General features: G+C 43.7%; 1 protein-coding gene across 3 annotated transcripts in view; it reads left to right on the top strand.

The window, feature by feature from the left end:
• Positions 1 to 13,052, top strand: part of LOC141132388 (rho GTPase-activating protein 7-like) — a 314,961-nt gene that overhangs the window by 179,186 nt on the left and 122,723 nt on the right. For all 3 annotated transcript variants that reach the window (XM_073620714.1, XM_073620713.1, XM_073620715.1), the window contains exon 6: positions 3,136 to 3,279. In XM_073620714.1, the coding sequence (XP_073476815.1) occupies positions 3,136 to 3,279 (144 nt within the window). The remainder of the gene's footprint in view (positions 1 to 3,135; positions 3,280 to 13,052) is intronic.

Raw genomic sequence — 13,052 nt, 5'->3', positions numbered from 1 at the left:
ACCTGTCAGTCCACACAAGTAGTGCATTCCCTTTCCTGTATTGTGAAGTGGGTACTTGAGTATTAGAGATGGGCTTGGGCATGTTTGAAATCCCACGTGCCCGTTCCTGCCAAGAAGCTGACACTGCACACAGCTAATCACAGGCAGTATGACATTTCCCGGTTTGCCACTGCACAGATAGGGAAATGTCTCACTGCCTGTGATTAGTCGTGTGCAGTGTCGGCTCCGCTTACTGGTGGGATTGGGTACATGAGATTTCAAACATGCCCGAGCCCATCTCTATTGAGAAATTAATGACTGTTGTCTAGACAGGTATATACACCCTTTACATGGAAGGACAATTTTTTTGTGGTTAACCTTTAGAAGTCCTATGACAAGATTGACTTGGCAGCATTGAAAACCGTGGAATTGGGAGACACGCTCTCCATTATGAAAATATCTAAACACCCGAGTGTGATCAGATCTGTGCTGGTGACAGGTGTTGATTGGAGACTTTTTTTGTCTTTTTGATGCATGTGCATGTTTATTTTGAACTGTGCTTTAAATCTAGATCCTTTATGCTAGTTATACTTCAAATTACTGTTACATTATTAATCACAATTGTTTTAGGCTGCATTCACACCTGAGTGTTTTCAGCTCGTAAAACGCTCATCTCAAAAGTTCAAAAACGCCCAACAAGCAAAATCCCATTCATTTAAATGGCCCCTGTTCATATCTGAGCGTTCTGTCGACTGAAGCTCAAAAAAGTACATGAGCTTCTTTTTGGGCAGATTACAGGCCGTTTTTCTGCTTTTTATATTGGTGACCTTTTGACCTGTACAAAATCACGGCAAAATTGCGTGACTTTTCGCCTGCAAACAATTCGCTCAAGCCCCTTTCACACTTGTGCGACTTGTCCTGTGACTTGGGACTGCAAAGTCGCATGACAAGTCATTCCCCATGATTTCCAGTGATAACCATTCATATATGTGCGACTTCAAGTTGTGCCGACTTCAAAGTAGTCCCTGTACTACTTTGCTCCGAATTTGATGCGAGTTGAGGTCCATATACCTTGAAGTTTACACAGGCATTCCCTGAAATTGTGGCAAAATCACATGACTTTGAAGTTGCGGTAATGTGAAAGGGGCCTAAAAGAAGCTCATGTATTTTTTGAGCTTCAGGCCCCTTTTAAGACCCCTTTCACACTGCTGCGACTTGAAAGTCGCACGGTTTTGCCACGATTTTAACGCAATTTCGCTGCCGCGACTTTGCCGCAATTTCAGGGAATGCCTGTGTAAGCTTGAGGTCTATGGACCTCAACTCGCACTAAAGTTGGACCAAAGTATTACAGGGACTACTACTTTAAGGTTGGCACAACTTGAAGTCACACATATATGAATGGTTAACATTGGAAATCATGGGGAACGATTGTCATGCGACTTTCCAGTCCCAAGTCACAGGACAAGTCGCACGAGTGTGAAAGGGACCTCACACTACCCTGACTTCAAAGTCACGCGATTTTGCCGCAATTTTGCAGCTGCGATTTTGATGTGATTTTGCCGCAATTTCACGGAATGCCTGGGTAAACTGAGGTCTATGGACTACGACTGGCATCAAAGTCGGCCCAAAGTAGTACAGTGAATGCAGCCGAATTTCATATTATTCACACTTGAACATATAGTACTAGTTGAAGTAATATTATTGTCTTTAACTTGCTGTCTGATCACTGTATAGCGCATACATAAGTTAAAGACAATAATATTACTTCAACTAGTACTATATGTCCAAGTGTGCATAATATGAAATTCGGCTGCATTCACTGTACTACTTTGGGCCGACTTTGATGCCAGTTGTAGTCCATAGTTTACCCAGGCATTCCGTGAAATCGCGGCAAAATCACATCAAAATCGCAGCTTCAAAATTGCGGCAAAATCGCATGACTTTGAAGTCAGGGTAGTGTGAGGTCCCTTTCACACTCGTGTGACTTGTCCTGTGACTTGGGACTGGAAAGTCGCATGACAATCGTTCCCCATGATTTTCAATGATAACCATTCATATATGTGTGACTTCAAGTTGTGCCAACCTTAAAGTAGTAGTCCCTGTAATACTTTGGTCCAACTTTAGTGCGAGTTGAGGTCCATAGACCTCAAGCTTACACAGGCATTCCCTGAAATTGCGGCAAAGTCGCGGCAGCGAAATTGCATTCAAATCGTGGCAAAACCGTGCGACTTTCAAGTCGCAGCAGTGTGAAAGGGGTCTTAAAAGGGGCCTGAAGCTCAAAAAAGTACATTAGCTTCTTTTAGGCCCCTTTCACATTACCGCAACTTCAAAGTCATGTGATTTTGCCACGATTTCAGGGAATGCCTGTGTAAACTTCTAGGTATATGGACCTCAACTCGCATCAAATTCGGAGCAAAGTAGTACAGGGACTACTTTGAAGTCGGCACAACTTGAAGTCGCACATATATGAATGGTTATCATTGGAAATCATGGGGAATGACTTGTCATGCGACTTTGCAGTCCCAAGTCACAGGACAAGTCGCACAAGTGTGAAAGGGACCTCACACTACCCTGACTTCAAAGTCACGCGATTTTGCCGCAATTTTGCAGCTGCGATTTTTATGTGATTTTGCCGCGATTTCACAGAATGCCTGGGTAAACTGAGGTCTATGGACTACAACTGGCATCAAAGTCGGCCCAAAGTAGTACAGTGAATGCAGCCGAATTTCATATTATGCATACTTGGAACATATAGTAGTAGTTGAAGTAATATTATTGTCTTTAACTTATGTATGCTCTATACAGTGATCAGACAGCATCTATTTTTTAAGATGTGTGTAATTAATAAATAATAATGTCTGTAGTATATTGCAGTTTGTGCTTTTTTTTTAATAGCTTATATAGTTACTATGAAATCTTTTAAATCTTTTCCTTATACAGGGCTGTTTTTTCTTTTTGTTTTTTGCATTTGGGTGACTCCAGACAAGTAGTACTTTAGATTGTGTTTCTGAATTAAGATGTGTTTAGTTTCATACAAACTATGAGCAATGCCTAATTTCTTTCTTTATAAATTATACCTTGTAAAAAAAATAATGTGCTAAATATCCTGGGATACAGTAAGCATTTTAAGCTGTTTGGAAATTTTCAAATTTGCAGAGAAAGTCCAGAGCCTGAAAATATTTCCATGCAAGTTGAAAGACAGTCAGCAGCTCACATGAACAGGATCCAGAAACTGTCTTTGTTAAAGCTCACAGCGCTGATGGATAAGTATTCCCCTCCCAACAAACAAGGCTGGAACTGGTGAGTTCATGGGAATTCTGTGTGACACCATCTGCTCTAAGGCCCCTTTCACACTGGGGCGGTTTGCAGGCGTTATTGCGCTAAAAATACCGCCTGCAAACCGCCCCTAAACAGTCTCCGCTGTTTGTTCAGTGTGGCTTTCACACTGTTTGTCCCGAGGGCTTTCACACTGAAGCGGTGCGCTGGCAGGACGGTAAAAAAAGTCCTGTGAGCCGCATCTTTGGAGCGTTGAAGGAGCGGTGTATTCACCGCTCCTTCACCGCTCCTGCCCATTGAAATCAATTGGACAGCGCGGCTATACCACGGAAATACCGCGGCTATAGCCGCGCTGTACGAGTGGTTTTAACCCTTTTTCGGCCGCCAGCGGGGGGTTAAATCCGCACCGCTAGCGGACGAATCCCGCGGTAAAACAGCGCTAAAAATAGCACTGTTTTACCGCCGACGCCCCCTACCGCCCCAGTGTGAAAGGGGCCTAACTGAACCTCAGCCTATATTGGAACTAAATGAAAATTATTTAAGGTTTGTGCAAAAGCATAAACTAATTTTGTTTGTATTCCATGAGATCTATTGCTTTGTCATTTGCGCAGTATTCAAAGGGAAGAAGTAATATAATTGGGACTAGAACCATTGTCACATCTTTATTGCTGTTTGTATCTCCTATAAAGTGATCCACCTCTACTACTTGTGATATTCATTGCTGTCACTGGCCATTTGTTATGGGGAAATCCAATCTCTTATGCTTGTCACAAACCATAAAACCTCAATATACATTATCCTATACCCACAGTTGATCCAGAGGAAGGCAAAAAAATAAAGCACGATCCAATTTGCTCCGGGGGGGGTTCCTTCCTGATCTCCCAAGAGGCAATCCAATATTCCTTGGATCAACTTTACCTATAAATATTAGTATCCCATTATATTTTGTGAATTTAAAAATTAATCCATGCCTTTTTAAAAAAAAAAAAAAAAATCTGAGCTGGCCAGAACCTATATTCCACATTTTCACAGCTCTTACTGTTAAGATGCCTTTCCATATTGTGGAGGTTAAATCTCTCTTCCTCCAGATGTTAGCAAGTAACCATAGACATGTTAGTTTTTTTTTTTCTTCTCCTCAGTCTTCACGAGGGAATTGGGGGGGCATTCCAAAAATGCAGTGTTTATCTTCATGACACATTACAGGAAGCACCCTCATGGCTAACAGAGGACAGAATTAGAAATAGACTTGGAAAACTTAACATCAATAAGTCACCGGGACCCGAGGGTCCTTGGGGAACTCAGTCAAGTAATTGCCAGACTGTTTCTCATTTCTACTGACAGTCTACTGACTGGAACGGTACCAGCTGATTGGAGAAAAGCCAATGTAGCTTCAGTATTTAACCACTTGCCGACCGCCTCACGCAGATATACTGCGGTAGAATGGCACAGGCAGGCAAAGTAACGTATGGGTACGTTACTTGCCTCCCGGGGGCGGGGGGTCCAATCGGACCCCCCCCCCCCCCCCGGTGCCCGAGGCGGTCGGCTTCTGTCCCGGAGCGATCAGAGGTGAGGGGGAGGCCATCCATTCGTGGCCACCCCCTCACGATCGCTCCCAGCCAATGACATTCTTCCTCTGCTGCAGTAATGTAAACAGTGGCAGAGGAAGTGATGTCATCTCTCCTCGAGCCGGTCTTTTCGTTCCGGCGCTGAGGAGAGAAGACATCAAGTAAGTGCACCAAACACTACACTAACTGTAAAACACTCTAGGCACACATTTCACCCCCCTTCACCCCCCCGATCACCCCCCTGCACCCCCGTCACAGTGACACCAATAGCAGTTTTTTTTTTTTTTGCATTGGTGTCAGTTTGTGACAGTTATAAGTGGTAGGGCAGTTAGTGGTAGCCCCCTTTAGGTCTGGGATACCCCCCTAACACAGGTTAACCCCTTGATCACCCCACGTCGCCAGTGTCACTAAGCGATCCTTTTTCTGATTGCTGTATTAGTGACACAGGTGACGCTAGTTAGGTAAGTATATACATTCGCCGTCAGTGTTTTATAGCGACAGGGACCCCCATATACTACCTAATAAAGGTTTTAACCCCCTGATTGCCCCCTAGTTAACCCTTTCACCAGTGATCACCGTATAACTGTTACGGGTGACGCTGGTTAGTTAGTTTGTTTATTATAGTTTCAGGGCACCCGCCATTTATTACCTTATAAAGGTTTAACCCCCTAATCGCCCAGCGATGATATAAGTTAAGTTTTAGGGTCAGATAAGGTCTGCGTCGCCCCAGGCAGCGTCAGGTTAGTGCCAGTACCACTAACGCCCACGCACGCAGCATACACCTCCCTTAGTGGTATAGTATCTGAACGGATCAATATCTGATCCGATCAGATCTATACTAGCATCTCCAGCAGTTTAGGGTTCCCAAAAACACAGTGTTAGCGGGATCAGCCCAGATACCTGCTATCACCTGCGTTTTGCCCCTCGGCCCAGCCCACCCAAGTGCGGTATCGATCGATCACTATCACTTACAAAACACTAAACACACATAACTGCAGCGTTCGCAGATTCAGGCCTGATCCCTGCGATCGCTAACAGTTTTTGTTGGTAGCTTTTTGATACAGTCGCTAACAGTCGGGAGCTTTTTTGCCTGTGAGTCTCACTAGTGTACCACTAAATTTAGAGCCCACAAAGGCAAATCGAAGGTACACTAGTGAAGAGGCCTACACGTTTCTGAGCATGACAGATAGTGAAGAGGAAGTCACTCATCTGTCAGATTCAGGCTCAGAATACGATCTTGTAGAGGACAGCGGCTCCATGACAGATAGCTCTGATGACGGAGTTGTGGTCCCTGCCACGGTCAGGCGTACCAGACCCCGAACATCCTCTTCTGTCCTTGATGTGCAAGAACCGCAGGTCCCTCGTATGGAGCAGAGCAGTACTAGCTCCACTATTCCTTCTGGTGAACTGGCAAGCACCAGCGGCCTAGTACACCCTGGCCGTACATCCAGCACTGCAGTAACACTTGGTGACGTGGCGAGTCCCATAAGTGCAGTTCAAGCTGGCGAGGTGGCAAGCACAAGTAGTGTCCCGCTGCCACCAAGAAGACGAACACAGGCCCGTCGTGCCCATAGTTCCCTTCCTGCTGCATTCGCCAATCCGAATTGGAAACCCACCACTTCTGCAGCACCCGCACTTCCCCCTTTCACTGGCCAACCTGGAATTCAGGTGGAAACAGTTGATTTTACGTCACTTGATTTTTATTCGCTGTTTTTCACTGAAGATCTCTATAGATCTATTGTGGACCAAAGCAACAACAATCAACACATCGCCACTATTCCCCAGCCCTCCCTTGCCAGAGATTGGAAACCAATTACGGTTTCCGATTTTAAGATCTTTCTGGGCCTTTCCCTCAACATGGGCATAACTAAAAAGAGTGAGTTGCGGTCATATTGGTCCACTGACCCAATTCACCATATGCCCTTGTTCTCTGCCTCCATGACCAGGGCACGATACGAACAGATTTTGTGGTTCATGCACTTCAACAACAATGAACTCTGTCGTCCTCCTGGAGACCCTGAATACGATCGGCTCTACAAAATTTGGCCCCTCGTAAACCACTTCAACCAACGTTTTGCAGACTTGTTTACTCCCCATCAAGTTGTCTGCGTTGATGAGTCCCTGATTAAATTTTCTGGCCGCTTGTCATTCAAACAGTACCTTCCCAGCAAGCGTGCCAGATACGGGGTCAAGATGTAAAAGCTCTGTGACAGGGCCACAGGCTATACATGTAGTTTTATGGTTTACGAGGGCAAAGATAGTCACATAGAGCCAACAAACTGCCCTGACTACATAGGAAGCGCTGGCAAAATAGTGTGGGACTTGGTGTCACCCTTATTCGGAAAGGGGTACCACTTGTACGTGGACAATTATTACACGAGCGTGCCACTTTTTAGTCACCTTTTTGATCATCAAATTGGAGCATGTGGCACCGTGCGACCTAATCGCCGGGGCTTTCCCCAACGGCTTATAGATTCCCGTCTTAGGCTGGGGGAGAGAGCCTGCTTCAAGTGTAATAACTTGCTCGCTATGAAGTGGAGGGATAATAAGAATGTTTTCGTTCTTACCTCCCTTCATGCAGACACGACGGTCCAAATTACTACGGCGTCTGGTGTTGTGGAGAAACCCCTCTGTGTCCACGAATATAACCAAAATATGGGAGGGGTGGACCTCAACGACCAGTTGTTGGCGCCGTACCTAATTGCCCGTAAGGCCAGACGCTGGTACAAGAAAGTGTCTGTCTATTTATTTCAATTGGCTTTGCTGAACGCTCATGTGCTATACAGAGCTTCAGGACGGACTGGATCCTTCCTTAAATTCCAGGAAGAGATCGTCAGAGCCCTTCTGTCTCCAGACGGTGCTCTACCTCACCTTCCCCAACCAAATGCAGTAAGCCGGCTGCATGAGAGGCAGCCGAGTCCTCCCGTATGTCCTCCCGAGTACCCCTACCCAACGAGCCCTCCAAAGAAGATGTCGTGTCTGCAGCAAGCGCGGATATCGGAGTGACACCCGGTATTTATGTCCCTCCTGTCCTGACAATCCTGGTCTTTGCATTGGTGAATGTTTTGAACGCTACCATTCACTAGTTGAGTATTAGCGTAGGGTACAGCACTGCACAGACTAGGCACACTTTCACAGGGTCTCCCAAGATGCCATCGCATTTTGAGAGACCCGAACCTGGTACCAGTTACAAAAGTTATAGTTACAAAAAAAAGTGTAAAAAAAAAATTAAATAAAAACACAAAAAAAAATATAAAAAACAAAAATAGTTGTCGTTTTATTGTTCTCTCCCTCTCTATTCTCTCTCCATTGTTCTGCTCTTTTTTACTGTATTCTATTCTGCAATGTTTATTGTTCTGTTTTTACCATGTTTGCTTTTCAGATATGCATTTTTTTTATACTTTACTGTTTACTGTGTTTTATTGTTAACCATTTTTTTGTTCAGGTACGCCATTCAGCTGCAGAGCAGATTTATTTATCTTGACAGCAACAGCGTCTGCTCCCACGATACATAAAGCCGTGACTCCAGCGCTGTCGGAGGTGATTTCACCACCACAGTTACATACTTCAGCATATATGCCGAAGCGTGGGGGCAGCAGTGGGTGGATGAGGGAGGATGCCCCCATGCTTCGGCATATATATACGGTGCATGTATGCTCATCATTAGAGGTGGGTGGATGAAGGGAGGTATTCTAATGGTGGGCATACCCACCGATCAATCTCTTTTTTTTTTTTCATTCAGCCCACAGGCTGCATGAAAAAAAAGTTTACAATATATGCCCAACAAAGACCAGCAACGTACTGGTATGTTGCTGGACTTTGAGTGGTTATACCAGAATGATGCCTGCAGGTTTAGGTATCATCTTGGTATCATTCTTTTCAGCCAGCGGTCGGCTTTCATGTAAAAGCAATCCTAGCGGCTAATTAGCCTCTAGACTGCTTTTACAAGCAGTGGGAGGGAATGCCCCCCCCCCACTGTCTTCCATGTTTTTCTCTGGCTCTCCTGTCCCAACAGGGAACCTGAGAATGCAGCCGGTGACCATAGAGCTCATCAGAGACCAGAGTGGCTCCAAACATTTCTATGGCCTAAGAAACCGGAAGCTACGAGCATTTCATGACTTAGATTTCGCCGGATGTAAACAGCGCCATTGGGAAAGCATTTTATCACACCGATCTTGGTGTGGTCAGATGCTTTGAGGCAGAGGAGAGATCTAGGGTCTAATAGACCCCAATTTTTTCAAAAAAGAGTACCTGTCATTACCTATTGCTATCATAAGGGATATTTACATTCCCTGAGATAACAATAAAAAATAAAATGAACAGTTTAAAAATAAGATAAAAGAGCAAAAAAAAAAAAAAAAAAAAAGCACCCCTGCCCCCCCCGCTGCTCTTGCGCAAAGGCGAATGCAAGCGTCGGTCTGGCGTCAAATGTAAACAGCAATTGCACCATACATGTGAGGTATCACCACGAAGGTCAGATCGAGGGCAGTAATTTTAGCAGTAGACCTCCTCTGTAAATCTAAAGTGGTAACCTGTAAAGGCTTTTAAAAATGTATTTAGTTTGTCGCCACTGCATTGTTTGTGTGCAATTTTAAAGCATGTCATGTTTGGTATCCATGTACTCAGCCTAAGATCTCGTTTTTTATGTCATCAAACATTTGGGCAATATAGTGTGTTTTAATGCATTAAAATTTAAAAAAGGTGTGTTTTTCCCAAAAAAATGCGTTTGAAAAATCGCTGCGCAAATACTGTGTGAAAAAAAAAAAAAAAAAAAAGAAACACCCACCATTTTAATCTGTAGGGCATTTGCTTTAAAAAATATATATAATGTTTGGGGGTTCAAAGTAATTTTCTTGCAAAAAAAAAATAATTTTTTCATGTAAACAAAAAGTGTCAGAAAGGGCTTTGTCTTCAAGTAGTTAGAAGAGTGGGTGATGTGTGACATAAGCTTCTAAATGTTGTGCATAAAATGGCAGGACAGTTCAACCCCCCCCCCCCCCAAATTACCCAATTTTGGAAAGTAGACACCCCAAGTTATTTGCTGAGAGGCATGACGAGTCCATGGAATATTTTTAATTGTAACACAAGTTGCGGGAAAGACAATTTTTTTTTTTTTTTTTTTTTTTGCACAAAGTTGTCACTAAATGATATATTGCTCAAACATGCCATGGGAATATGTGAAATTACACCCCAAAATACATTGTTGCTTCTCCTGAGTATGGGGATACCACATGTGTGAGACTTTTTGGGAGCCTAGCCGCGTACAGGACCCCGTAAAACCAAATTTTTTTTGTTGTTGTCATTTTTCAATCACTTGGAACAAAAAAAATAATATTCAATGGGCTCAACATGCCTCTCAGCCATTTCCTTTGGGTGTCTACTTTCCAAAATGGAATCATTTGGGGGGGTTTGTATTGCCCTGCCATTTTAGCACCTCAAGAAATGACATAGGCAGTCATAAACTAAAAGCTGTGTAAATTCCAGAAAATGTACCCTAGTTTGTAGACATTATACCTTTTGCGCAAACCAATAAATATACGCTTATTGACATTTTTTTTACCAAAGACATGTGGCCAAAAACATTTTGGCCTAAATGTATGACTAAAATTGAATTTATTGGATTTTTTTTAATAACAAAAAGTAGAAAATATTTTTTTCCAAATTTTCGGTCTTTTTCCGTTTATAGCGCAAAAAATAAAAATCACAGAGGTGATCAAATACCATCAAAAGAAAGCTCTATTTGTGGGAAGAAAAGGACGCAGATTTTGTTTGGGTACAGCATTGCATGACCGCGCAATTAGCAGTTAAAACGACGCAGTGCCAAATTGTAAAAAGTGCTCTGGTCAGGAAGGGGGTAAATCCTTCCGGGGCTGAAGTGGTTAAAAAAGGGCCAAAATACATCCCTGTGAATTACAGACCAGTTAGCCTAACATCAATAGTATGCAAACTCTTGGAGGGGATGATAAGGGACTGTACAAGATTTTAGTAATGAAAACGGTATCATTAGCAGTAATCAGCATGGATTCTTGAAGAATCATTCTTGCCAAACCAATCTATTATCATTCTATGAGCAGGTGAGCTGCCATCTAGATAAAGAAAGGCCCGTAGACGTGGTGTATCTTGATTTTGCAAAATCATTTGACACAGTTCCCCATAAGTGTTTACTGTACAAAGTAAGGTCTGTTGGCATGGACCATAGGATGAGTACATGGATTGAAAACTGGGTGAATTCAAAGGGTGGTGATAAATGGGGGAATACTCTGAATGGTCAGGGGTGGGTAGTGGGGTCCCCCAGGGTTCTGTGCTGGGACCAATCCTATTTAATTTGTTCAAAAAGACCTGGAGGATGGGGTAAACAGTTCAATCTCTGTATTTGCGGACAATACTAAGCTAAGCAGGGCAATAACGTCTCTGCGAGATGTGGAAACCTTGCAAGAAAATCTCAACAAATGAAGGGGTGGGCAACTACATGGCAAATGAGGTTTAATGTGGAAAAATTTAAAATAATGCATTTGGGTGGCAAAAATATGAATGCAATCTACTCTCTGGGGGGAGAACCTCTGGGGGAATCAAGGATGGAAAAGGATCTGGGGATCCTAGTAGATGATAGGCTCAGCAATGGCATGCTGCTAACAAAGCAAGCAGACTATTGGCATGCATTAAAAAGGGTTTAACTCAAGAGATAAAGCTATAATTCTCCCACTCTACAAGACTCTGGTCCGGCCTCACCTGGAGTATGCTGTCCAGTCCTCAGGAAGGATGTACTGGAAATGGAGTGGGTACAGAGAAGGGCAACAAAGCTAATAAAGGGACTGGAGAATATTAGTTATGAAGAAAGGTTATGAGCACTGAACTTATTCTCTCTGGAGAAGAGACACTTGAGAGGGGATATGATTTTAATTTACAAATACCATACTGGTGACCCCACAGTAGGTATAAAACTTTTCAGTGGAAGGGAGTTTAATAAGACACGTAGCCACTCATAAAGATTTAAAGAAAAGAGGTTTAACCTTAGACTGCATAGAGGATTCTTTACTGTAAGAGCGGCAAGGATGTGGAATTCCCTTTCACAGGCGGTGGTTTCAGTGGGGAGCATCGATTAGTTTAAAAAAACTATTATATAAGCACCTGAATGACCACAACATACGGGGATATACAATGTAATACTGACATATAATCACACACATAGGTTGGACTTTTGTCTTTTCAACCTCGCCTAGTATGTAACGTCTATAGTTGGGAAGATACTGGAGAGTTTAATATAAGACCACATAGATGAGTTTTTTTGCTAGAAAAAAACATTTTGAGCATCATGGATTCATGAAAGACAGAAGTTGTTAGACAAACCTGATATTTCTTTGAGAAGGTGAGCAAAACCTTGGACAGAGGGGGGCTGTGGGCATGGTGTACTTGGATTTTGCAAAAGCAGTAGATTTGTAAAGCGGTGCTTTACAAGCCTTGCTTGCTGTTGGGTTGGCAGTGCTTGCTCTTGATGTGTCTGATCTACTAGAACCCCCATTCCATCTTAATTCCCCCAGAGGTTTTCCCCCTAGCGAGTAACTTGCATACATATTTTTTTAGCTCCTAAGTGCATTTCTTTAAATGTTTTTTAGAATGAAACCTTCTCTGCCATCTAGTTGCCCACCCCTCTATTTTAAAGCGGTATTAAACCTAAAAGCAAATGGGGGTGTGGCCAGGATGTGAAGCAGACTGGACGGTTGATGCCGGAGATCCAATCCTGTCTACCTTTCATCTGCTTCTCACGGAACTCTTCTCGCCTCTCAGAATCGGGAACATTGTCCACGTTTTTAGGTGATCCCTTGCTTCATTTTAAAGGATTCAGATGGCCCCAGAAAGCCGCATTCTACCTGCACATCGATGGGCCATCCCCTTCGGCAGCCATCTTGGCCCATGAGATCTCCTAATGCAGCCATGTCAGTTGGCACGGTGGGGGATGGCGCGAAGAGGGCCCCCTCCAGTGCTGAGTTTCTTGCAGGTATCACTGCCTGCAAAGAGACACTGACAGCCAATATTGTCTTCTGGCCACGATCATCCGCCTCATCCACCATGACCTGGATAAATTCCGCTCCCAGTTCTCCGAAGTTGAGGACTGCGTTTCTGCGGTGGACATGGTGCAGTCTGACACCAGGAAGCTGCATGCCCTATAACTCCACATCAGAGAGCTACAGGAGAAGGCTATTGATATTGAAAATCGCCTTTGGCAGAACAACA

This window comes from Aquarana catesbeiana, linkage group LG03, assembly GCF_042186555.1.
Source record: "Aquarana catesbeiana isolate 2022-GZ linkage group LG03, ASM4218655v1, whole genome shotgun sequence".
Lineage (NCBI taxonomy): Eukaryota > Metazoa > Chordata > Amphibia > Anura > Ranidae > Aquarana > Aquarana catesbeiana.
Note: the sequence above shows the minus strand (reverse complement) of the source record. Positions and strands in the feature narration are given on the sequence as shown.